The 24,727-nt window shown below is 37.7% G+C and overlaps 17 protein-coding genes across 17 annotated transcripts; 8 read left to right on the top strand and 9 right to left on the bottom strand.

Moving 5' to 3' along the window:
• Positions 1-60: 60 nt before the first annotated feature.
• Positions 61-1,221, bottom strand: BMR1_03g02145 (cyclin dependent kinase binding protein, putative; the record flags this gene model as incomplete). Its single annotated transcript, XM_021482016.1, has 2 exons — positions 61-373; positions 395-1,221. 2 exons carry the CDS (start codon positions 1,219-1,221, stop codon positions 61-63), a joined length of 1,140 nt encoding a protein of 379 aa, XP_021338584.1.
• A 132-nt stretch (positions 1,222-1,353) lies between these two features.
• BMR1_03g02140 (hypothetical protein) lies at positions 1,354-2,032 on the top strand (the record flags this gene model as incomplete). The annotated part of the gene is made up of 3 exons (XM_012793584.1): positions 1,354-1,696; positions 1,720-1,825; positions 1,846-2,032. 3 exons carry the CDS (start codon positions 1,354-1,356, stop codon positions 2,030-2,032), a joined length of 636 nt encoding a protein of 211 aa, XP_012649038.1.
• A 33-nt stretch (positions 2,033-2,065) lies between these two features.
• On the bottom strand, positions 2,066-3,644 carry BMR1_03g02135 (hypothetical protein; the record flags this gene model as incomplete). The annotated part of the gene is made up of 4 exons (XM_012793583.1): positions 2,066-3,151; positions 3,173-3,381; positions 3,402-3,531; positions 3,552-3,644. The coding sequence occupies 4 exons, from the start codon at positions 3,642-3,644 to the stop codon at positions 2,066-2,068; spliced, it is 1,518 nt and encodes a 505-aa protein (XP_012649037.1).
• On the top strand, positions 3,943-4,622 carry BMR1_03g02130 (Probable 39S ribosomal protein L24 mitochondrial; the record flags this gene model as incomplete). Its single annotated transcript, XM_021482015.1, has 7 exons — positions 3,943-4,077; positions 4,098-4,193; positions 4,215-4,300; positions 4,321-4,367; positions 4,388-4,437; positions 4,459-4,542; positions 4,563-4,622. 7 exons carry the CDS (start codon positions 3,943-3,945, stop codon positions 4,620-4,622), a joined length of 558 nt encoding a protein of 185 aa, XP_021338583.1.
• A 9-nt stretch (positions 4,623-4,631) lies between these two features.
• On the bottom strand, positions 4,632-4,886 carry BMR1_03g02125 (hypothetical protein; the record flags this gene model as incomplete). The annotated part of the gene is made up of 1 exon (XM_012793581.1): positions 4,632-4,886. The coding sequence occupies one exon, from the start codon at positions 4,884-4,886 to the stop codon at positions 4,632-4,634; it is 255 nt and encodes an 84-aa protein (XP_012649035.1).
• Positions 4,887-5,040: 154 nt separating this feature from the next.
• BMR1_03g02120 (hypothetical protein) lies at positions 5,041-5,904 on the top strand (the record flags this gene model as incomplete). Its single annotated transcript, XM_012793580.2, has 1 exon — positions 5,041-5,904. The coding sequence occupies one exon, from the start codon at positions 5,041-5,043 to the stop codon at positions 5,902-5,904; it is 864 nt and encodes a 287-aa protein (XP_012649034.2).
• A 237-nt stretch (positions 5,905-6,141) lies between these two features.
• Positions 6,142-7,983, bottom strand: BMR1_03g02115 (hypothetical protein; the record flags this gene model as incomplete). Its single annotated transcript, XM_012793579.1, has 1 exon — positions 6,142-7,983. One exon carries the CDS (start codon positions 7,981-7,983, stop codon positions 6,142-6,144), a length of 1,842 nt encoding a protein of 613 aa, XP_012649033.1.
• BMR1_03g02110 (hypothetical protein) lies at positions 8,125-8,990 on the bottom strand (the record flags this gene model as incomplete). Its single annotated transcript, XM_021482013.1, has 6 exons — positions 8,125-8,138; positions 8,159-8,224; positions 8,315-8,388; positions 8,410-8,491; positions 8,625-8,848; positions 8,869-8,990. 6 exons carry the CDS (start codon positions 8,988-8,990, stop codon positions 8,125-8,127), a joined length of 582 nt encoding a protein of 193 aa, XP_021338582.1.
• BMR1_03g02105 (Ubiquinone biosynthesis O-methyltransferase) lies at positions 9,256-10,200 on the bottom strand (the record flags this gene model as incomplete). The annotated part of the gene is made up of 2 exons (XM_012793577.2): positions 9,256-9,450; positions 9,472-10,200. The coding sequence occupies 2 exons, from the start codon at positions 10,198-10,200 to the stop codon at positions 9,256-9,258; spliced, it is 924 nt and encodes a 307-aa protein (XP_012649031.2).
• A 126-nt stretch (positions 10,201-10,326) lies between these two features.
• Positions 10,327-11,086, top strand: BMR1_03g02100 (glutaredoxin-like protein, putative; the record flags this gene model as incomplete). The annotated part of the gene is made up of 3 exons (XM_021482012.1): positions 10,327-10,458; positions 10,579-10,680; positions 10,703-11,086. 3 exons carry the CDS (start codon positions 10,327-10,329, stop codon positions 11,084-11,086), a joined length of 618 nt encoding a protein of 205 aa, XP_021338581.1.
• BMR1_03g02095 (hypothetical protein) lies at positions 11,164-12,204 on the bottom strand (the record flags this gene model as incomplete). Its single annotated transcript, XM_012793575.1, has 1 exon — positions 11,164-12,204. One exon carries the CDS (start codon positions 12,202-12,204, stop codon positions 11,164-11,166), a length of 1,041 nt encoding a protein of 346 aa, XP_012649029.1.
• Positions 12,491-14,829, top strand: BMR1_03g02090 (conserved Plasmodium protein, unknown function; the record flags this gene model as incomplete). The annotated part of the gene is made up of 3 exons (XM_021482011.1): positions 12,491-12,855; positions 12,877-13,404; positions 14,175-14,829. The coding sequence occupies 3 exons, from the start codon at positions 12,491-12,493 to the stop codon at positions 14,827-14,829; spliced, it is 1,548 nt and encodes a 515-aa protein (XP_021338580.1).
• Positions 14,830-14,947: 118 nt separating this feature from the next.
• Positions 14,948-15,660, bottom strand: BMR1_03g02085 (conserved Plasmodium protein, unknown function; the record flags this gene model as incomplete). The annotated part of the gene is made up of 5 exons (XM_012793573.1): positions 14,948-15,053; positions 15,074-15,201; positions 15,222-15,319; positions 15,340-15,466; positions 15,487-15,660. The coding sequence occupies 5 exons, from the start codon at positions 15,658-15,660 to the stop codon at positions 14,948-14,950; spliced, it is 633 nt and encodes a 210-aa protein (XP_012649027.1).
• A 281-nt stretch (positions 15,661-15,941) lies between these two features.
• On the top strand, positions 15,942-18,559 carry BMR1_03g02080 (probable protein, unknown function; the record flags this gene model as incomplete). Its single annotated transcript, XM_021482010.1, has 4 exons — positions 15,942-17,603; positions 17,625-18,135; positions 18,157-18,347; positions 18,401-18,559. 4 exons carry the CDS (start codon positions 15,942-15,944, stop codon positions 18,557-18,559), a joined length of 2,523 nt encoding a protein of 840 aa, XP_021338579.1.
• Positions 18,560-18,626: 67 nt separating this feature from the next.
• BMR1_03g02075 (hypothetical protein) lies at positions 18,627-19,476 on the top strand (the record flags this gene model as incomplete). The annotated part of the gene is made up of 2 exons (XM_012793571.2): positions 18,627-19,145; positions 19,168-19,476. 2 exons carry the CDS (start codon positions 18,627-18,629, stop codon positions 19,474-19,476), a joined length of 828 nt encoding a protein of 275 aa, XP_012649025.2.
• On the bottom strand, positions 19,525-22,208 carry BMR1_03g02070 (DNA topoisomerase I; the record flags this gene model as incomplete). The annotated part of the gene is made up of 7 exons (XM_021482009.1): positions 19,525-19,581; positions 19,647-19,883; positions 19,904-20,181; positions 20,394-20,595; positions 20,618-20,878; positions 20,900-21,139; positions 21,315-22,208. 7 exons carry the CDS (start codon positions 22,206-22,208, stop codon positions 19,525-19,527), a joined length of 2,169 nt encoding a protein of 722 aa, XP_021338578.1.
• Positions 22,329-24,356, top strand: BMR1_03g02065 (hypothetical protein; the record flags this gene model as incomplete). Its single annotated transcript, XM_012793569.1, has 2 exons — positions 22,329-23,237; positions 23,259-24,356. 2 exons carry the CDS (start codon positions 22,329-22,331, stop codon positions 24,354-24,356), a joined length of 2,007 nt encoding a protein of 668 aa, XP_012649023.1.
• Positions 24,357-24,727: the final 371 nt, after the last annotated feature.

Below are 24,727 nucleotides of genomic sequence, written 5' to 3'. Positions count from 1 at the left end.
TTGCGTATTAATTTAGTTAACAGAGTTGGGAAATGTGATAAATACCAAAAAGTCAATCGATCAGGCAATTGGACTCATCCCGTAAAACTCTTTGAAAGTCATATTCCTTGATTCCAGGTAATGGTTTAAGTGGCTTGAAACCTGTGAAAAGTCTAGTGCCAGGTCAAATCTAAGTAGCGTAAAAATATGCAACTCTAATGAAAATATGTTTCTAACAGTAATATTTGAGTGAGGGTCTAATGACTGTAGTGCATTTGTGAGAGATGAAAGTATGTTAAGCGTGTCATCCTGGTAGAATTTGAATGAAATTATCAGACATACGCCAGCGTACAGTTTACGATTAGATGCAGTGACATGCTTGGAAACTACTAGTCTAAATTTGCCTCTTCATTACCTTTCAAATAAGACCCACCCTGCGGCAACCGTAGCTGGATCAAGCATCGGTACTATATCTATTAGTCTGAACAATTTTTCACGCAGGTTGTAGAGTTTAGTAAATGTCAATGGCGGTTCCAAAAATGGTCTCTGTTTACTAAATTCTGTGTTAAGCAAAGACTTGTATTCCTTGTGAAAGACATTGGATATAGACTCATTGGATTGTCTACCATTTATTGCGTTCTTAATGGTGGTCAGATCATCAGAACCATCAACAACATCTATCTTAGTTGTTTCAAATTTATGGTTTAGGAATTCATCTAGGTTTAGTTGCAACGGTTGATCGGGTTTTTCATTAGAGGGGGTGATAAGTTCCTCATAGGATATGCCGGCGTATCTACCATTTCGCTCGACAGATATAAGTTTTGTGAGAGAATTTTTTTCAGATTTCCCATAGAACAAGCAAATGCGGTAACGTATGCGTTGGAGTTTGTTAGTACATTTTTTTACAAATCCCCAGCCAGATTGGGGAAGGTTTGTCGTAGGAGTTTGTTGGGTAGCATTGTAGCAAAAATTACTATATCTTGTTAGATGGCTATTATCATCACAAGTATGGGTAAAATCACCCTTGTTAAAATGTTTCGATTTGTGGATAGAACTGATATCAATGTCATTCTTCGTATCATTTTCACTGGGTGGTTTGTAGCAAGGGATATTGGACAAGAACTTGATGCATTCTGCGGTAGATATACTGGAAAGCCTAGTGGCAATTATGTTAAGCTTTATGGCCAGTTCGGTTAGTTGATGCTGATCGTATTTGGTGCCATTAACGGTACACCACTCCATTTTACCCCACCCAAGATCAGGATACAAAGTACTGGAAATGGCGCACGGCCTTTAATCACAAATACTACTTCTTTGCCACACAAATGAATATTTGTGTACAATGTAAACTATTCACCAGCAAATTATTGCACTATGAATAACCATCCGAAAGACGACATTTATATTGAAAAATTTACAATATCTGACAACTCATCCATTGAATCTTTTTATACGCCTACAGTTGATTTATCAAAAAGTGAAAATGACAAAAATGATATGTTAGAAATGAGTATTAAAAAGGATACTCCACTGTGCAAAATATTTCAACGAAATTACAACGGTCAATTCCCAAAATATAATTTTTTGAGATTGCAAAATAAAAATGGAAAATCGCAACAAAATAGAAAATTTAGTCACGTCCTTTCGAGGATGCGAATTGGGTGTAATAGGTTATGTTCTGGGAGGCACTCTCTCGACATTGACACTTCGTCTGAGGGTAAGCCTATCACTTTTATGTAGATGGAAGTTGTGTTAGGGATAGGATCCAAAATGCCCCGCTACTATTGCATGACCATGGTTCAGATATTTCCAAATATGACAACCAGGACTTCATAGGCACAGAACAGTAAATCACATGAGATTTAGAGGGGACATTTGGACTATGGAATCAAACTTTATAAGGGATAGTAAGCTCAAGAATGCCCGTGGTAAGAGGAATCCCAGACATCGTAACCATTATTTACCCGTAATGCCTATGCCAATTGAACCTTCGCTAAGCGCCATGTCTACGGCAAATTACGAATTTTTTTCGAACAAGCACACCCAAATGTAACATACTAAAATAAGACACCTTGGTACATTATAATTATGCGTTTTTTTGTTCTAAAAATTGTCCAATCACATAAACTTGCTGCTCATTTAGTTGATCCGAATACTTTCTTATATAACGTCGCATAATATTTATTAGAAATTCACTCTTGTAACCTTTGTCCAATAAAATCTTACAAAGTGAAGCAATACTTACAGGGGATACAGGTGACGGATTGTCCTTTACGGATAAATTTATGTGAATAGCAACTCTTTCGGCGAATAATGTCAACACTTCATCATCCAGCGCGTCCCATCGTTGCAATGATTTCATCAACAGTGCATAATCCTTGAACGTTGCATATTCCACATGTTCAGAGATACTAGATTTCAGTAATTGAATGTTTCTTGGTTTCATATCGGGGAATAGCAGAGATGATGCGTTAATGGTTGCAGCATAGTCTCTAAGAGGTATGGTATTTAAATTATCCAATAGAACCGTTTTAAACTTGTACAAGTCATGCAGTTGTAGTGGATGTTTGGCATGATTAAGTGACAGTCCTCTTAAATACGCGAATAAATGAGGAACTAAGTTATTGCCACAGTTTATATGATATAACAGGTGTGAATGTATTTGCGATAATAATTTACAGGTATTAAGCCACTTGAGCTTATATACGACAAGGGGTAAGTGAGATATCTCTTCAATGGCATAATCCGACAAATTATTCAAGATCATGTTGCATGCTTGTTTACAGCAGGTAAAAGCCTCCCGTGGCAGACTTTCGGCCATTTTTGACGAACTGTTTAGTACTCCAATGCAATCCAATAGCGATAGATCCATACTATTGAGTTTCAGGTATATTATTGAAATTTGAGAACTTGTTAGGCTGTTATTCCTGGCTGCCAGAGCATTGAGTGCCACTACCAGATCCCTGGCGGAGGAATATTTATTTCTGATAATCACATCAGATAGTTGTACAATTGAGTTAGTGTTGAGGTATTTTGCGCCATAACCTAACACAGTGGATGCTTGTCTGGATGAGAATGTTGGTATAACTGCGGGGATTTTTTTAAACACAAACCCATAATTACAAGGATCGATGCTTAATTGCCTGGCTGATGTAATTATGGATGTGATCGCCTAAGTAAATTGCATTAATACATGCGATGACAGTTGTCTATTGGCTAAATATTTTACTAGTTGAAGATACAAACTGGTATCCCCAATTTTGGAAAGGTAGAATAGCGATTGACAAGCATCTATTATAGTAAAACTTGTTATATTATTTTTAATGAAGTGAGTGAAGTATTCGGTAAATTTGGGATCAGAAATATTAAATTTACACATGGCATTGGCCATGAGGCACAGATCTATGTAACACAAAGAGTACCCCTAATAGACGCCGAACTATGATATTTTGATAGCATATGCAATAGTTTGCTGCGATCTAATGATACTTCTGGATATTTGGAAACAAAATTTAGATAGTATGCAGCTTGTTTAGAATTTTTGATGGATTCCTGAGTGTATTGATACATACCATTGCCATTATCGCCATATTTCCTGCAGCTTCAATATCTCCAATATCCAAATTTGCCCTTAAAATACGGCAATAATTAGATATTATCCTCATACAAATATTTATTTGTTAAATTTAATGTTTACAGACACTTTGCCATTAGTTAGATTACAAGGCGCAATTTACAAACCCAACTGACATAAATCACACCACTAGTAGGTAAGGCATACCTAGATGAGTGTTGTTAGTGTAATCATTGATGTGATGTGGCACAAGCGGATGCGTGATTGAATATATTGAAGTTTTCTAATATATATCAAACTAATGGCTAACTGTGTGTACAATGTTTCTCGCAACTGTAATTATGCATTGATATAATACATTCCGTGAGGTGCATTGAAAAGTGCTATAAATGTTATCGTATTTTCAAAAATGCTACAGTTTGGCCCATACAACATTTCACTTCCAATTGAATGCAGTCAGAGGCCCCAAAATTGTACATCCCAGGAACATAATTCGATACTGGAAATACGCCAAAGGGGATAAGGTAGTTATGATGTTATCTAGGTGAAGGTAATAAGCGGGAGAGACAAAGGGAAGATTGATGAAATTATCCAATGCGATAGGCTGAGGAATCAAGTAAAGGTTAGGGGCTGCAACATGGTGAGTGAACCTGTGATATAGAGGAAGATGGTTATAAATGGGAAGAGAGTGGAAATTGAGAAGAAGATTCACTACTCAAATGTGCAACTCATAGACCCTACAATAAAGTAATTTAAAATAAATTTAGCGAACCCACGAGAATATCACTTAAATTTGACGAAAACAACAACCCAAGTAACATTGATATCACCTAGTAAGAGTTTCAAAGAAGAGTGGCTCAGTGATCCCTTGGCCAGATAAAAAAGTAAGTCTCAAATTGATTCAGGAAAGGGAATTTAAAACATACGAAGATGGGATTAAAGACACGGCACCAGAAGTGGCTTTAGCCAAAACGTACGATTATAGAAAGGTGTGAAACTGGTGATTTAGGACGTAGAGATGATGCGTTTTGTGCGGCAAACAATGACAAAATACAATCGCGATCAATAATCCATCTATTTATAATTCATACTTTTCGCCGTTGGGCCTAGGCGCGTTAGATGAATAGACCAGGGTATATAGTATAGACTGAGTGTGGTGTATAGTATAGACTGAGTGTGGTGTATAGTATAGACTGAGTGTGGTGTATAGTATAGACTGAGTGTGGTGTATAGTATAGACTGAGTGTGGTGTATAGTATAGACTGAGTGTGGTGTATAGTATAGACTGAATGTGGGATAGGGTATAATAATTTTTCGCACTAACCAGCTCCATCTGCCAGTGCCAGAGTGTAAGAGTGTGTAAAGTGCAAAGGAGTAGTATTAGTCTGGTAGATTGCACAATCTGTGGGAAACATAAAAAGAGTATTGTAGTGCCCTGCCGTGCCGCGGGCATTTGGAATGCTGATGCCAAAGGTCAAATTAATAAAATGAACGTGGATAACGTTAAAGAAAGATTGTTTAACACACTTGCCGAGAAAATTTTGAAGTTTGGCGAATGCAATGAGCAGATTGATGACTATTTGTACCGCAAGCTGATCGGAGACATCGTTGACACTGACTACAAAACAAAAGTGACAACAAATTTCACGGTAAAATCACAAGTTTCGGTTGATCTAACGAAAAAATCAAGCAAAGACCCAGAGTTAAACGAATACATAAGGAACAGTCTGTCCCAAAACGAGCCCAAAACTGACAAATTCGATAATTTAGCGAGATTGGAAACATTTCAGGTGGATGAGTTTGATTTCCCTACTAACTCCGCATACAATAGCAGGTTTACGGGCGCGAATGCCCCAAAATTTGCTGGAAAATTCATGATTACAGATTCGTACTTCGGCCCCCAAAATCCCAAATCTGAGGTCAATAAGGTGAACAGGCGCCAAGATAATCACGTATTTCACACAGAAACCATTACAACAGAATCAATAGACTCATTTGGACACACCGAAAACCAACCACTTGCCATTAACACCAGCCCGGCACTGGAAAGATCTATAAAATTAGCATGGCAAAGAAAAAACTCATCAGTTGTACACAGAAACATACCCTTCGGCGATAATGAGGCATCTTCAATAAGAATGGACACATGCTTTGACGAGGGGTACCCAATAGTGTACCTAGCGGCAAACGCAGAGATGGCCTTCATAGACATATACCAACTCACAAATACATTTGGCCAGGATAATTCAGGGGATAGACTGGCCAAATGGGCCATTCCAAAGGCCTTTAGACATCATTACGAGGCCGTAGAATCGTTGATGAGGTGGTACATGTCCCACCAATCAACTTGAGCCACCTACACAAGCCTACGCTCGCCCTAATTCTTCACACCGTACCAATAACCATTAAGGAACGCAAAACCACACTTAACTGATGCCCGTAAATCGCATGTCCAACAACAACGCCATTAATATAACATGCGCCCCTAACTACGATAAACACTTAAACCGTCAGTTAACAATTTCTCAGACAGAGCGCACACCTAAACGTGAAATGGACGGGTAAGCCAGTCCAGGGAGTGGACTAAGTCAGATAAAATTACAGTCAGCCCTTTGAACTGCGCAAACCCCTTCACCCCGGGCTACAGAAGGAAGCCCTGGTTGACTCGATCGTGCACGCCCAGAGCTACGAAAAGAAGCCTTGGATGACTTGAGCGTCGTCTCCCGCATCATCTGTGCCCATTCCGCAGGGTACCTTTCCCTCAGTTTGTTAAGGTAGGCCGCAAAGGCAGCGTGCCGCTCCGCAGACCCCTTCGCAGCGTGCTTGAGAAATATCAAAATGTTCGCCTCACTCTTAAGGCTGAATAAAATACCCAACAAACATGGATCGATCTTGATCTGCCACTCCTCCAGCATGCGATTGAGCTCGAGGACCGGGCCGTTGACGGGGGCCGTGGTTTGCACCTCAGGTGTATTTTGCCTGTCCTCCCGAATCCAACTGGCCAATGGCATTCCGTTGGGTCGTGGTGCGTCCCATGTGCATTTGGGGTCAGAGCCAGTCCGTCTGGGGGTCGCATACTTATCATGCGGCCCCCAGACCCCGCCCGGGCCATCAGCACGGGAGTGGCCTAGATGTAAGGATGGCTCCTGAGCCGCGGAACACGTGGCACCCGCCTCGTCCGCTTGCCTTGCCATGATCTCAGCCAGTGGTTCTGCCTTAGGTTTTCCAGCCACCCATCCTACTTGGGACCCCTGCCTATCCGGTGAAGGGCCGCCTCGATGAGAGGCCAACGGTTCCACTCCACCCAATGGGGAGTTATGTGACTCAATGGTAGGTTCGATTGAGCTCAGAAGCACTCGCATCTGCTTGGCGATGCTGAGGGCCTCTGCGCCGCGCTGGTCCACAGGAGCCTCGGGAGTGGAGGAAGCCTTAACAATGTACCTATTGGGCGGGGAAAGAAAGGGCGTTACAGGTTCTGGGTAGAGGACGCGGTAAGATGTCCAGGGCATGTTGACACTGTATCGTACCAATAGCTTTGGAGGGAAGAAGTTCTTTTCCCACCATTCGAACATTTGTCGTGAGGTGAATGGTCCTTGAATCCCCCCGCTTGGGTCCTTATATTGCCAAGAGAGTTCATTTACGCCTGCTCTGGGTGGTATTGAACTCAGTGGAACTGAAATGTGTTCGTTTTCTTCCAGATCTCTTCCAAGAACTCGTTCCAGGAAAGACACTTCCTTTTCATCGTCTTTTTTTTCTTCATCATCGGGTTGCGCGGGCAGTGTTTGCGGCTTCAGGCCGGGAATTGGTCCCCGCACGGCCTTTTCGGAGCCCCTTAGCGGCCCGTCGCCATTGGTGGCACAGGCAGGGGTAGGCAGGGGTTGTGTGCATTGGCTGGGTTTGATATCTGGCGGGGTTGAGAGTTTAGAAGGGGCAGTAAGAAGCGATGGCGAAGGGAGGGCCGATTCAAAGTTGAACTGCACTAGTTGTTTATCTTTTTTGTGAGGGTGGTGGGGGGGACGCTTTCCCTCTGGGACCTTGACAAATCTGAAGGGTTGTTTAGCCGGCGATTTTTCGCCCGCGGTGCCGCCAGGCGCCGCGGGTGTGGACGCGTGCAGGGTTTGCGAGATCCCGTCCCTTTGTAATTCTAGACCATATAAGCAGAATACGAGCGTATCGATGTCGTAGATACAGGATTTGCGTAGTTGTTCTAGGTTGGGAAGTTTGTCCAGTTTAAGGGTGTTAGAGCTGGTACTAATATTACTGTATAAATTTAAGGGCGCGTTTTGTTGCGGTTTTACTGATGGTTCTGCTTTATGTGATTCAGAAGGGTGGTTTGGATTAGAGAGCGTAAATTCACTGCCAATTGGGGCTAGATCTACCTTGTTGAATTTGTTCCTAGCGGTTGTGGATGAGTGACGTGGTTGGAACATTTTATCTTACACCCCACACATCACGTATTGGTTATTGTGCCATATGCTATAGTTGTTTATCTCATACATTGCATTTGCTACATATACGCTTCCGATTCTTTAATGGCATCTATTTTGTTCATTCTTCAGTCCAGTGACTTATTATGTGCTATCATCTATTTTAGTGGTGACTAACATATTGCTGATATATCTGCTTCCAGTTCTCTAACAACATCAGTCCAATGCCTTATCATATGTTCATCTAAGTCATTCAGTTTGACCAGTTATTGCATAACTGCGCGATAGTGTTTGTTTGTATAGCTTAGTTTCCCAACAATGCAATACGACTTACCGTAGTTTATCCGTTGGTCCAGGGGCATCATGTCCATTGTTTCCTGTTCTGTGGCGAATTTATCCTTCATTCTTCTGTATCTTCATCGAGCTTACCTGAGCTCAGCCTTTTGTGATTCTCTTGTTTTTAGTAGTCTTTCGCATGGCGAGTGGAGTTTATATAGTAAATCTTCCGCTCCTATGTCAATTATTGAAAGGTTATGTCGGGTTTTGGCGACTTTGATGCGGTGACTTTTGTGGAAGGATAATTTATAGATCATGTACATCAAGTCGAATTGTTCCTGTAAGAGCATTATGATCATGTCTATTACCTTTTCCCAGTGCTGCGGATATTACTGATCTTTCAGCGTCAACTTTGCCTTTTTTGACGATGATGATAGGATAATGTTTGAGCTCTGGGTGTACTATATCGTGTAATCTTCTAAATTCTTTTGTTTTGGCAGACAATTTTGCGATTATTAGGTCCCTTTGTTTAATTAATTCTTTTTTTGCATAATTTTCATTGTCGATTATTTTGCTGGCATCATTTAGAGACCTGTATGACTCAGATCTTACTTTTTAATTTCATTTCCAAGGGTTTTGGCCCTGTAGAGATCTTCCATCGTTTTAGCCTGTGATTTCGGCGTTATTAATAGTAGACTTAAAACGATTACTATCATTGTCATGTTAAATATCATTATATACGTTTGATTAGAGAATGCCTATATGGTGTGTAACCCGTGATTCTGGTCAGTATCACTAATTTTATCTGGATTCCTAGCGCCAGATTATGGGTATCAGTTATATGGGCTTTACATATTCCCATATAGCTTATAATTTGTAGTATTATTTTGGTGGTATTACATGAATTTTTACTCATTTTGCATTTTTGGCACGGATGAACTGTACTTTTCTATTCTATGAGTATCTATTTTACAAATTAAAGGAGTTTGTGTTCGATGGTTACGGCTGTAAATAACTATCTTTTGCTTTACGAAGGGCAGTCATGTATAATTGTGATTTAGTACCTACGGGAATAAATTTTCTGCAAAATGGTATGTATAATAGCCCCGTAGAGTCTAGTTCTTGAAACCTGTATTTGGCGGCTATGTCTAACAATTCTCTGTGCGAAATGAACATGGAAAAGCAGTGAGTTCCCTAAATAAACATATTTTCCACCTTTGGAACACTTTGGAACACATTTTCAGCTAACAATATGTTAGCGAATAGTGAATATAATGATTTAGAGGGTGTGGTTATTATTATTGTCCCATCGTCCGATAGTATTTTGGTTGAAACTGAGAAAAACAACAACTTTTCCTCCATGGACATATGTTCTAGAACTTCAGAACACACAATCATGGAAAACTTACAACTCTCACTATCATTAGAATAGGAAAACAGTTTCAGATCACTACAAACATATGTAATATTCAGCCTTTCATGGCTTGTAGCATTCAGTTGTTCAAGCCGCTTGACGGCGTGGCTAATGGCCTTTTTGCTGCTATCAATTGCTAATACTTTGGCTCCCAGCATAGCCAATTGTTCAGAAAGGATTCCGCCGCCACATCCAACTTCAAACACTTTCAATCCTTGTAAAACATTTGAATCAACACCATTTGTTCTGCGTTTTAAATACCTTAGGTAAGCATCCTTGGCATATGATGGCTGCGTTAGTTGCGTTTTGATGATGAATGGTATGCGTACTTTATTATAATCGTGCAGGACCTTCATGGGCCCATTTGGATCAGACCAGGAATAATCTTCCTCGAACACATCGTTATGTGTGTGAAATGGTCGTATCTTTACTATGTGTTGTTTAGATTGAAGACTCATAATTTGAAAATTGCAGTGAAAGCTGAGTCTCAAATGCAATGATTTGGATGCAATGCGTATGCAAATCGGCATATTTTGACTGATCAGTTGCCTTTTCTATTATTATCAATGCTGTTATTTTAATTATACGGTAAATTGGATTGAGCAGACATGAGGGATACTGATGTGGGTAACCTACACTAAATTCTAGTTAGAGATATGCAAGTTAACAGTCCTTCTGAACTCGACAATCTCCTCAAAAATTCCAAACATATTGTAGTTTTGCATATTTTTGACAGTAATACTTCGAATAAATCACAGTTAAATGATATCTTTCAATCATTATCCAAGGTAATACATTTTGTTTATATCTGATCACTATTTGCTTTGGTAATTAGTTCTATACCACAAAACTTATTGTTAATTATAACGTATTCTCAATCCAAATATTATACTACATGACTGACGTAGGACTATCCAAAACTCGGATTCTATCATATATCACACGAATTGGCTTCACAAATTAATGTACTTGAAAATTTTAGTAGTGTTCCAATTGTTCTATTTTGTTTGGTATCCCAAACGCTAATTTTAGGGAGGATTTCCTTTAAATGCAGTACCGACCCATTCACCCGGATCTATTGTGGCTCAGGCTAGAGAATGGGCAGAGCTAGTATCTCCAAGGGATAAACTAGAACAGCTTCTTACGGATAACAAAATAATTATTTTCATGAAGGGTACCAAGGCTAACCCATTTTGTAAATTTTCTAGGCGTGTAGTGGATATAATGAATTCACTACAAGTGGAATATGAAACATTTAATATTTTGGACGATGAGATAATGAGAATTTACCTCAAAGCATATTCAAATTGGCCAACATATCCCCAATTATATTTCAATGGCGAACTAATCGGTGGCCATGATATTATCGTGGAACTATACGACTCCGGAGAACTAACTAATTTACTCAAAAATTAACTTCATTGCATTTGTGGTAATTTCACGCAAAATGTTTCACAATCATTCATTGTTCTGTTTTAAAAAATCGTTTAATGTTACAATAGGAAGATCGAGACAAGTGAACAAATAAAAAGTATCCCTGTAGATATGACAAAAATCAGTTTTCCAAAACCCAAATAAATAGAATGTCTTTCCAAGTTTCTCTTAACCGCAGGCGAAACCTGTTCCTTGACCAATTGCTCACAAGGGCATGAATCTTGCAAACAAAGTACAGCTAATGAGTGGGATACCTTCGAGGAGCTGTAGTGGACATCGGTTCCACTTACAATTGTTACCGTGATCAAGTAGATTGGATAAACTATGCAGGTAAATATCATGATGCAAGCCATGGGGAGAAGTAATCCCAAGGCAAAATCCATGGTCTCTATATAGTATCTGGAAACCATAAAAGCGCCTTTATAATAATATAAATTGATAGAAAACATGACGAGTGGGGGTATTGATACCAAAGATGACATCATAAACCAACGTAAGTGGTGGAATACGTGGATATATCTAAATTTGGCAGACAAGCTTCTGAACCATTCAGCAAAACCCTGGCTTGATTTGGACTTTGTAGAGTCGTGGCGACAAAAGGCAGATCCCGAAGCTTCTACATCCCTTCCGCCAAAGGTACCGTTGTTGCCATCATAAAGGAAGTCATCAATGGAAGACCCCAATAAACGAACGTTGATAAAATTTGCTACATAACAATAGACCTCAACAGCTTCGGAAAAGAGTAGTAGTAAAGCTAGGAGAAGACCAAAGGAAAACCGCAAAGCCGGATAGCCACGTAAAAATGACACCCTCCTTAAGGTGGGTGCTTGACCAGGTACAAGAAAAACAAAGTCCAAAACACATATATATTTGCTCCAGAGAAAAAACACTGGCATTAGGTAGATGAATGAGATGTACAATAGCATCTTGAATCCAGTTATACGACCAATTGCTGCAAGCAGTGGATTCTTACAGAAACTACAACAGTCTAGTAAGGGTATTTTCCTAGTTCTCCCAGATGATTGGTTTAGGTGCATCCCTTCATCTGATAAATCAGCATCCATCTCATCAACAAGAACTACAGGATTATTAAAATCCATTTCAGAAATATTTTAGTAGTTGTTCTAGAGACAAGTTATTGTATTTGTATTTTTGGTGCCAAATGAGATCTTAATTAGTGGATTGTTAATATATTTAAAAACGAATTATCCTTGAAAACTATATAAACGTTAGGTGAACACAAGTATATCTATGAACAATCGTGAATTTATAACTAAAAATTCCGTATTTATGAATATACTCAATTAAATATATAAACCGAGAATATGTACTACCAACGTGGGATTCCCATCTGTTGGTAGATCAGTACCACATCTTAGTATGTACATGTACGCCCCATCCGGCGCTACTCTGGCCCTAACCTTATTCGCAGTTCTTAACATATATTTCACGTTCTCATATGGTAAAAGTAGCCAATCATCAACTACAATTGCAATCCCTGTATATCTTTCCGAGGGAGGATTGACCATTTCTGTATCAGTTGCATCAAAAACACATCAGTTAGCATTGTCTGGACGTCTCGAGGGGATTTATCTATTTAGCAATAAAATACCAAATTGTCAAAACTGTTACGACCCAGAAAAATCGAATAGTGCTGAATGGTGTAACAATCCGAATGAAAAATGTAATCCCATCATTTCTAAATTTGTATGCAATCGGGGAAAGAAACTAGACTATAATTGGGCAGTCAAGTAACAGTTATATTCACTTAGGACTGGACCATTTGCATTCGATTCATTATACTACGTCCCCCAAAATATTCAGGGTTATGAACAGATTCAAATCGAATCTCATGCAGTTAGTGGCTCTTCATTCTTTAATACAAATTTCAATGCGCCGGTTAAAAGGACTTTTTTAGGCACAATTCCAATAGCTCTTATTGCCTCTATAAATTCATATCCTAATTGGCCCTTGTTCAAGAATATTTCAGGTATATTTGGGTTGGTTGGTCCATCACTTTGCTGTCGAGAATCATCTATATGGTGGTCAATTATTGGTGAATATAACAACACATTTCAAATAGATATTGATGGTGATTTTTCGCAACCCAAAGACTTTGAGCAGGTTGGAAATTTGGTTTTGGGGGCCAGCGAAGATGAATTCGTGTGGTCTAATCCTAGACACATCGGAGGATTATATTCTGATGCACTTATGCAATTTACTGTTTACAACTTTAAGATGTGCAATGTAGAACTATTTGGCCAAACTTCCAGTAATTGGGAGGCGATTATAGATCCAACGTAAGCACATACATGATATATCATCCACGCGTATAACATAAAAATTTATATAATATTGTATTAATATACATATATTAATACAATATTAATTGCTCAAACAATTTAAACTTTATGCCTAAATTTAACCCCCTAAAATTGATTTTTATCTGCCCTATACATAAGTTTACTACCAGATGTAACCTCGGAACCAATAATACACTTCACATATTACCCCTCATTCTATACAATCATATGCCTTTAATCTGAATTGACATGCTTTTTTTCAAAGCCTTTTCATTTTACACCTTATAGACCCTTTCTATGCCCATGAGGCACCATTCAAATGTGATATTGAAATGTATACCTAAAAATGCTTAAAGGGGGAACAATAAATAGTGTATTAAATGCGTACAAGATTCTACGTGGTGATATTTCTTGTATAGCAGAGGGATATATATCATAAATAATCATTTGGTTCATTTAAATAAGGCTATGTGGGTTTTACGGCTAATGGCCGGCTGTAATGGCATTTTACACAACTTTGGCTGTGTTATGATGACAGATACGTTGATATATACCAAGGGCGACCGATTGGGTAGCACGGTGTATCAATTGGAGCTTAAACATGCGATAATTGTTGCATGACATGTTTATATATATATCGTATAACAATTATTATAGTTGAATATACATTTATACATGTCTATCATACTATCCAATCTAGCAAAGGTTGACCATATATGTATAATCCATATGAAAAATATCTGCACTATATATTTTGACTAATTTAGTTGTCGCTGCCTCGGATTGCCTAAGAATTTCTGGCTGTCCCTAATGAAACACCTTCCTGTGGACCCCAATGATTGTTTGAACGATGAGAATTTACCCCGACTTTGTAAATTAAAATCACCTTTCCCCAAACTTCCAATCATCTCCTTTACCCTAAAAGATGATCCCCGATCGCCAAAATTGGAAATACCGCTCCAGTCTCTCCTTTTCAAACTAAATGACAACGATACCGAGCAACGTTTGTGTATTGTACCCACAGACATAAGTGGGGTTAATAGGAGCAAAGCAATTACCACGTTTCCATCCATCAAGTTTGGATACCAGGTGCTGAGGAATTTCAAAGTCGCTGTGGATCAGGGAAATTGTAAAATAGGTTTTCTAAACAGAGGCAAGTTTATTGGCTCCGACGAAGTTTGTAGTGCGAAGGTCACATGTAAAGGCGATCAAGTATATTGTGCTGCAATGAACACATGTCTCAATCCAGAGTGCAGCATTTGGTTGTTGAAATCGTACGATCCAAATAGCGGTACTTGTAAATTTAATATGTGGGCGATGGTTTTCTTGTGGATCACAATCGCATTAATTGGCCTAATTGATATACATTCATACTTGAGTTACCGCAGGCTATTAACGCATGCTAAAAGGTTGTGTAAGTGATTACCCTTGTATATAAAAAGATGAAACAAATTCACTATATTTAATTGTAACGCTAAAGTGACAGTTTTAAAGATTAAGAATTATAACCTAGTTTGTGCGATTTATTGTGTAGAGAAGATTACAACCCTTCCGTCAAAATCAAGGCATTTAACCGATCCCTTCTTTCTTTTTCATGCCTCTGCTTGACTAGTGGTTTGCGCAAGTCCTTAACCACCCGTAAATTGCTAAATCATAGCGATCTTACACATAATCTAGCTTCTCAAGGCTATAGTTTTCATCATAGCAGTGGAGCGAATCGATAATGCCTCCATCACTTTCATTTGTACTGAGCCACCGTTTCAGATAATTTAATGCTATTACATCTCCCTGTACCTACATAATTTGTGAGTTACATGGCCAGCTGCGAAGCTGGAGCGGCATTTAATCCAACCTACAAGGAATAGATCTTTGCATGCCACCTCCAAGTCCCGTTCAAACGTTTTTCCCTCATCTATATGTTTGAAGCTTTACTATCAAACTTTCCTGTGATGTTAAACCTGAATCTTGCGGTCATTTCATGCCAATCCGAGGGGGTATAATCCGTTTTAGGTATGAATCTACCCTTAAATGGAGGTCTATAACGCTTACAAGCAGGCATCTGGGTCATTTTGTATCTACCGATGTGTTTAGTATGTCATATTGTTTGGTGAATATGGGAATTCCTCGATTAAAGGTAGGACGGATAGATGGAGGGGGGAACAAAGTGGGTATTGGTCGGTGTAATGGATTAGGTTTTGGTTTTGCAATTAATCCATGCCTCCACTTATTTTTTAGGCGTAATGGGAAGGTCATTGTGCCAGTTTTAAGGGGCAATTACACAGTGCAGAAACGCCACGCCTATTTCTGGTGCTATACTTATTATACTTGACCACGGTAGACAATTGAATTATTTTCTCTAATTTTTCCAAAATCATGTGGAAAATGAATAGGTTTAAAATAATTTTACAATCAATGAAACATTTGATTGAATGTGCAAATAAACATTTGTGTTTTGAGACTATTTTTAATTATTGCCAATATTTGTCTATTATTAGAGTTGGCTAGTCAATGAGTGTAGTCTTCTTCGAGCACTTATGAATATAGCCACAGCGTACTTATCCTTCTTCTTCATGGCATTTGCACATGGAATCTCAAACTGTACCACTGCATTTATTAACAATATCCTAGAGGTCGAAATGAACCTCGTGTTCAGCGAGTTACGTGGCAAAATACTCAGCAGTTCTATTTCACATGAGTTTATAGAGAGCGTTTTCACCAATTTCATAGTTGATAATATACAAGATCAGAACTTAGATATGTTGTTGGATATCATTAGCATTGGCAGTAATGAATCAATATTTTTGAAGCTATGCAATCTAAAGTACAATGAAACGAATGCAGATGTGTATAAGTATATTATTGACAAAGGGAAGTTTTTTCTAGAGAGATTTTACATAATTCCTTCTCAAGACAACTACGAATTATATTGCATCGCATCTATGAGAATTGCTAATCATTATAACGCAGTGTATATTCTAGATTTGAATCATGTGGAAGAAACGAAACAAATAGTTAGAGTGTTGAAAAAATATATAATGGATAAACATGTAAATGAATTTTTGACAGTTAAAGGATTGTCGTCATTTATTTATAAAAATTTAATTTGCATGGACCAAGAAATCTTATCTATAATAATAAATGCATATAGTGAACGTTTAAGTGAGTTGGATATTGCATTAAACAGTACATGTGACTCTTTTATGAGTAAAGATTTATACAAATATGTTTATACGTATCTTACTGGTTATTGCACACAATTAAAACACAAAATGATGAGCGTGCATATCTCAAACATATTAGATATCAGTTTTCTTCACAACGCTGCAAATAGCGATAGATTTATGGGACTAGTCGATAGTTTCTCAGTATCTACTAAGAATTTTGACAATATGCATAGGTGGAAAGAAGGTTTGGTCGGGAAAAATATTTTCGTGGAAATAGCATTAATGGATCCAACTAGCATAAACATTGAAATATTTGGTATTTTAGAGAGATGTATTAGGATATTTCTCGATAATAGCATATTGCAACATAATATTAATGCCGCTGGATTTGCCACAATAGTTTATGACAATCCTACCCACAACCTACTGCTACGCACATTGATAAATTCTGTAACTAAATTTTGCGTTGATAAAAAGTTGAATTTGTATATCATTTCTAGGAATTTCTGCACCGTACTAATGAAACACGTAACCAATGGGTTTATGGATATATATGATCAAGTAATGGATTTCATAAGGTCACGCAGCAGAAGTATATTTATTGATGAATTTGATATAAGAAATGAAAAACTTGCTAAATTGTTGATAGAAGCGATTGAATCCTATTATACGATATTGATAAATACCACTGAAACCAAACATATCGATATGTTCCAACAGGAGAGGGAAATGGAACAAAGTCAACTGGATATAGTGGACGATTTTATGGAATCCGTCGAAGAGAATGAGAAACTTAGTAAATATATATATGAAACAACCAACAGCAGAACCCATTTTATATTAAGTAATTTAGTGGATTCAGAGATGGCTAAAGGAGGAAATGTGATGATTAGATCACGATTAAACTTGGCATTTAGTGCTGCTACAATGATTGCCCAATGCAGTGGTATACTCGATGCTTTGGGTAAAGGCGTCAATAACATCGTGAATTTTGAGTTCTTAAGTCAAACAAAAGTCCCAAACATTCCCATGGTAAAAACTTATCTAATTCAGGATGATGATTTACCCATTGATACACTAGACAGCCTTCCAATTAAATATTTGAATATGGTGACTTATATAAGGGGAAATGGCGGAGATGAACATCACATTGACCAAAAATTTCTTACAACTGTTATACTGATTGCAGAAGATATATTCCCCGAATATGATACCAGTATTAATGACGAACTGACACAAGTGTTGGAGAATAAGGTGATTGTCGTAGCTGGATTAATGAAGAAATGGGCATATTGGGGGGATTACCATAGAAAAAGACCTACTGGCTTCTTTGTCAAAGTATTGCACTGCATATTAGATATTATATCACTCAAATACTTCGGCATGCCCGGTAAAATATCTGTAAAAAGAGTGTACAATGACGACCCAATTAAATTGTTATCAAGTGACTCTAACGTTCACATGTCTGATGTGTATTTTGTGTACAACATTGGTATGATGATTGAAGAATTTGAACCAACTTTCTTGCCCATTTTGTGTACATTTACATACTTTATATACCAAAGTGAGTCACATCCTTACATAGACAGGTTTGGCACTTTTAATGACGTCTTGCAGTATCTATCGGATGAAACAATTCCTACGGAAAACAAGTTTATAGTTACACTGATCGGGAACGGGGTAAATAAGTACCGGAAATTGTTCCCAGATGCCACAAATTACTACATTCTGCCTTCCATGAACGAAATCACGATGATCGACACTTACTTACGACATGTAAGCATTAAACTGTACACAAATCTAAAATTGCGTATGATGGAATAATACAGGTAATGGATAGGAAATTTGTGGGTGCTATAACTTACAATTTTCCAAATTATATGATGATTCTCCAGCAATACAATCTCAGCCGACATGCTCTACCAATAATCAAGAGAAAAACTTCGATATTTAGGACTCCTTCACATTATACAACCAACTTAACATAATTATCGCTCTAACTGCATATAGTATAGGATACAATCATGCCGCACCACAGAAGATAAGTGTTGGCTAATGATGATTGGGTATATAAGTAAGGCACTGGCCTATGAAAATTATTTAATTAGTGCAAAAGACAAGGTGTTATGTCAGATTGGTTGTAGTGATAGGGATGAAAATGTTTGTGCCTGGAATCCCCATCTGCTAAATTGTGGAATTTGTGACAAAGAACTAACATTCTTAATGCAGATAATAAAAAATGTAGCAGAAACTACCACTTTAATTTTTTATGTCTTCTTTTGCGCTAATTTCGAAACCAAATGTGCACTAACAGTCCGAGGCTGGAGGGTGTTAAGGAATTCCTCCAATGTTTTCGTTGGTTATATGAAATTCCCGAAACATCTACCAGCAACAGGCATTACGTTTAAAAAAATTGAGCGCGGAACTGGAAATAAGATAAATTCGAGTAGCAAAGAATATTTATTACTTTGTAAATACAACCAAAGGAACGGCGACGACGACGCTGACGAGTGGGCTGCCGATGACGGAGACAAGGGGTGGGTTGGAGAGATGTATGAACGGGACAAATATAAGGTATGCTCTATATTTCAGATAGAAATTCATAAAATTACAGGATGAAATAGCCAAGGACCCTAAACAGGTGATTAGATGTACTGATAAACCCCTGTTGATACACGAACTCCCCCAATTGCCAAATTGTCCTGATTGCAGCTCCCAACTTTGCTTTGCATTCCAATTACTTCCAACATTGGGCTACCATCTGTCAAAGCGATACAATCTCACAGAGTACCAAACTGATGTTTTGTGTAACAATCTACTCGTCTTTTCTTGTCCAAATTTTTGCACAGGCGGAGGTGCAGATGAAATAGTCCACGAGTTTACTGTATTGCAGATGGAATTCTAATGAATGAAGGGGGGTTATAGTTTAGTATTTTCTTGCGCTTGGCTGGCGTTAAAACCTAAAGTTGGTTCTAGTGTGCATAGCCCAAGGGAATTTCATACGAAGGGTCTGTATTAGAGTAGTTATTTTAACTTAAATACAAAATTATATTGTTAACATTAAATTTAACATACCCTATTAAAAACCTTCTCAATTGGTATCTCGAATTTTTTGCAGAATGCAATAGTGATCCTAGGATCCATGTAATTGATCTTAGAAGTTCCAAGGGCCACTGTCTTATTATCGTCGTGTATTTTAATCTTAAGCTTAAGTTTGGAAATATTCTTTTTTATGTTTTCAACCTTCTTCTCCAGTGCCTCTACCTTGGCCCCCTCCTTAAACGGCGCCTTCCTGGGATTGCCCTTCAGGTCCTAAATCGCGCACCACTTACATTTAACTTTGGTGTCATGCAAAAGGACTTCTTACTCCCCTCATTCAAGTGCTTAATGTAATCTTTGCACATTTTCAAATCCTCCTCTAGTATATTCTCTTTTAGCATCATTTTCTTCTGCGTAGCTTGGTGCAGCTTTGGTACTGTCCTTTGGTGATTGCATAATATGGCAACTCGTCTGTTGGCATGATTGTAGTAATGCAGAAGTTCGTCCACACTGCCGCAGTTAACAGACAAAACTTCATTGCCCTCATCCTTTACAGTGGCCACAAGGGTACCTGCATTAGTTCATAGGATTTAATTGGTTTGATATAGGCTGATTGGTTGCGATTTTAAAGCATTTTGAGGGGGAAATTGTAGGCAAACTTATGTAATTATCCTCGAGGGGGTTTTAAGGTGTGAATTTTTATGCTTTTAATCAAAAAGGATTAAAAGCATAGTATTGGTATAAACTGGCGATGAATATGATAAATTAGAGCGAACTACATACCCTCCTCCAATTTCAACAAGTCCAAGCATGCCTCTAGAGTAGCAGATGCATTGTAGGTCCTGAAGACCTTGGCAGACAGCCCAGGCAGTAGTTCCTTCAGGTAATCATTTAACTTTGCAGTTGATATTTTGTCAAAAATGTCTTCATCAGGTTTCTTGTCCTTGCAAAACTCCATCAAATTAGTAAACGCGTAGTGATCCACCTATGTGAATGATATGTGTTACTTTGACAGAATTGGTGTATCTAATCGAATCTTTGCCCAAAAAGTCCAGATTTATGGTGTCTGTTAGTTTGTCAAAAGTTATATGTTCCACGCGTAGTGAGCAACAACCCACTGTATCTGCCTCTTCATCTGTATCCTTTTCACTGCCGACCCTCAACGCTAGAAAATCGATCAAGTAAGTGGCTGTGCCTAGTTGTTTATCAACCAGATCATCAGACCTCAATTTTTGACGATATCCATCACGTATATTTGTGATACAAGTCTATATATCTAATTTCAATACCTTGAGTCTCCTAGCTTTCTCATACTTTAGAAAGTCATTTAAGCCCTTAAATTTGGATTGAGCTGAGAGGTACATATATTTAATCTGATCTTGGATGGTATCCTTGTAATAGGCGAGCCAAGTTAGTGAATTTTCGTGAACTACATCGTTCCAGCAATATCCATTTAGTGGATATATTGCCTTTGGCACCGGGGCAGTCTTGGCAATGTTAATTTTAACATCAGTGGGTATTATGCGTTGCTGAGTGATATTTGCATTTTTAGTGTCATTTATTAATTGATTGGCCAATTAATGTTTGTTTTACTCCATAGTTTACATGTAATCCACATATAATTAATTTTGCAGTAATGTGAAACATGCTGCTAAATATTAATAGCTTCACTATTAATATTTACAGTACAATGCATTTCAATACCTTCCATAGTCCTTGCTTTGGGTGTTCACCTCTGCCCCTAAAAAGACCAGGAGGTTCCACCTTAAAGCCGGAGACTTTCTCCCTTATGTTATCCACCAAGGCGTATGTAAAGGGAAGTTCCAATTCCTTCTTAGCCCTTTTAAGCGCTTCCTTCTCCGCTAATACACTCTCCCGATCATTTTCCAAATCCTGTGCTGCTTTAAGCTTCTTATTATCCAGATAATTTTTGATAGCTGTAAAGTCGCAGGACTCTAACTTAGCCTTCTTTATAGGGTGTAAAGTTGGGAATTTTGATTTGAATGTTTTCCAAAAATTTTTCCTGAATATGGGCTTGTTTTCATATTCCGTGCCTAATGTAGTACACCACATGGTGGCGATTTCCTCCGCTTCTGAGTTTAATTTTAATTCTTTGCCGTTAAAAAGTATGCTAATGCCATGAGGTTCGTAGAGTTCGGCAAATTGTAATCCCCTGTGTTCAAGGTAATTCCATTTTAATTCGCTCTCAAGATCTGTTACACTCTCCCACCAACGATTTAGAGGCTCCAGAAATTCATCATTCGGCTCCGTCTTATTCCTCTTTTCTGTTGCTGTCACTGGTTCTATTTTAATAGGTATATTCTTCTGCCAGCATGAGGCCATGGTATAATCTATGTTGAATTCCGACTTGAGTGAGTGTAGTACAGGGGTTAGGGTGTTAATGTAAGCTATAATATTGGCATATTTCTTAAGTAAATTAAGGTCTGTGATTTTGTCCGATCTAAAATGATCAAAGTCGGATAATATCTTCAAATCCTTTTCTTCATCGTGTTTGTTCAAGTTCACTTTACGATATTTGCTAGAGCGATCATGTGTGTAAGTCTCGGTTTTTACATTTTCGCTCTCGCCATGGACCATATTGCAGTATATTAGTTATTTCTATGGCGTTTCTGATGCGAAACTAACCAATTTGCCGTAGCAAATTAGATTTATTGATGTGCTAAAATAATTAACGGTGGGGTCTGCTTACTTATATATATGGAAAGTGAGATTGGTGGAAGAGGCCCATTAAAGAAGTTTCGCATAAAAATAGATTCAATAAAGAGGAAAAAGGCTCTAATTAACAATGTCATTCTCGAATCAACAAATTTAAATACTGAAAATATCACACAAGATACACAATGTGTACCAATTGTACCAGATACGCAAGAATTTGACTTTGAAAATGCTAAATCGCTTGTATCTAGTGAATTTAAAATAAAAAATGAAAGCTATGATGCTTCATTTGCACAAAATATACAAACTAACCCCTCCTTACCTATCAACGTGCCCCCAGCAAAGGCTTCTGCAATCAATTCCTCAAATACATATCAACCAACCAATCTATCTAAAAATCTAGATCTATATGATTCTCATTTTTTGCAAAATGACAGTCCTTTTCCCCAATCCAATCAACAAACGCCCACCAACAACAACCAACCAATAATACCTACAGACAACAAATTTAACGGCAACGAATTTTTTAATAAATCAGAGGGGAAAACAGTTAGTGGTTTTGATGGGTTACAACTTTTGACCAAAAAAACAGGAGATTCTGCTTCAGATATGGGTTCTAATGTATCATACACTGCTAGATCTGTCGTCTCTTCCACTTTAACCACACCTACTGCTACAGCCACCAGCGGTGCCAGTGTTGTTGATAAAGATGGCAAGCACGGCAAATTCAAATTGAAGATCAAGAAGATACTCCCCATTACAGCAACTACGACTACAAGTTTGAAAGGAATTATTGAGCAAAGTCACCATTATGAACTACCAATTGGTGCTGTCTGTATAACATCCGGGGTTTACTTTGACAAGCATTTTTTTGATGCCATTTATCCCGGTAAAACTTTGTCCTCCGAACTAAACATTTGTAATCGGAACACCAAATCACACTTACAAATGGTAAGCTTTTAAGTTACCCAGGAAAAGGTTTTTCATAAACAGCGAATGGATATATTTCACAACACCAAGGCCCAACATTCTCTTAAGGATAATATTGAGAATGGAAGTAGCAGCTACAATAGAAATAGGACGCAAAAGGTGTTTTTTAGAATCGAAAAACATGCAAAAGAAGTCAATACATCATATATGGGGGAAAAGATACCTGCTAAAGATGAAATTAAGCATTTGTTTGCTATGGGGGAGACTGATGCTGATGATTTTGACATGGATCAAAATTTATCCACAGAAATAAGCGTTAATTCCTGTGATACCAGTCTTGAATTAAACATGGCTGATGCAAATGATCATGATTATCTTGATAAAAATCTATCAGAATTTATCAATTCAAATAAATTGTTTATGGTCAACAACACCCCCCCCAAATCTTTCCTATCACAAATAAATATCACTGCACCAAGTTGTGTCACAAAATTTCATTCATTTGCCATTAGAAAAGTATTGGCACGAAGGTTAATTAAATCCGGTTATAACCTTATAACCAGTAGCACATTATTGCCTAATAAGCAAGCTTCATCCAATTTTGCTACTGGTATTCTGAAATCGCAATTTTCTAACTTGGATAGAAGGCATATATTTTACAGCGTTGACTCTAGAATATCGACAAAAATAACACTAAAAGACACGCCTTTCCCACTTAGTGGCACTTATCGATTTGTCACTACTACAATCAATATTGTTAACTTGTCATCGTTTTCATGTGATTTAAATATAGAATTGACTATGGAGAACAAAGAGATTACCTTTAAAGAGCCTGTAAACTTTAAATATGGCGTCAAAAATGTGCAGCTGCACGAACAATTCAAAATTTTACCACCTGCAAATTATGCAAGTTTATTGTTTGAAAGTTTCCACAGAGCCATAATGATGAAAAAAACTAAAGAATGTCCATACCACTCAATGCAAGTAAATCAGCTTTTGGAGTTAGTGTCAGATTATATGAAAAGTGACAGAATATCATTGCTGCATGAAATTGATTCATTAGCGAAGATGACGTTTGAGATGGGACAATTTCCTTGCTACAAAATTGTGATATTTACTCCAAAAAAGTGTACAAACTGATATCGCATCATCATATTTTTATTATACAATAAATATTTATAATGAATAATGTGTTAATATGTATATGTGTATACTATGAAAATTTGTCATGTATGTGGACATAATCGCAAAATTGTACATGAAATATTATTATTAGGTATGAAAAACACTATATTTGGACCATTAAAAACTCTATAATGTAAAAGGTTTATCGGGAATTCATGTGTTAGAACATTGAAATTCATTCGACATATTTAATAACTAAACAGCGCAAACTATAGCTTATAATTGGCTAATCAAGAAACTAATTATATAACTAGGCTGGTAAATGAGCGCAGTGATTAAGATTAGATGGTACAATAAGTAAATTAGTAGTTCAGTTATTTGCAACG

Source organism: Babesia microti, chromosome III (assembly GCF_000691945.2).
Source record: "Babesia microti strain RI chromosome III, complete genome".
Taxonomy (NCBI): domain Eukaryota; phylum Apicomplexa; class Aconoidasida; order Piroplasmida; family Babesiidae; genus Babesia; species Babesia microti.
Note: the sequence above shows the minus strand (reverse complement) of the source record. Positions and strands in the feature narration are given on the sequence as shown.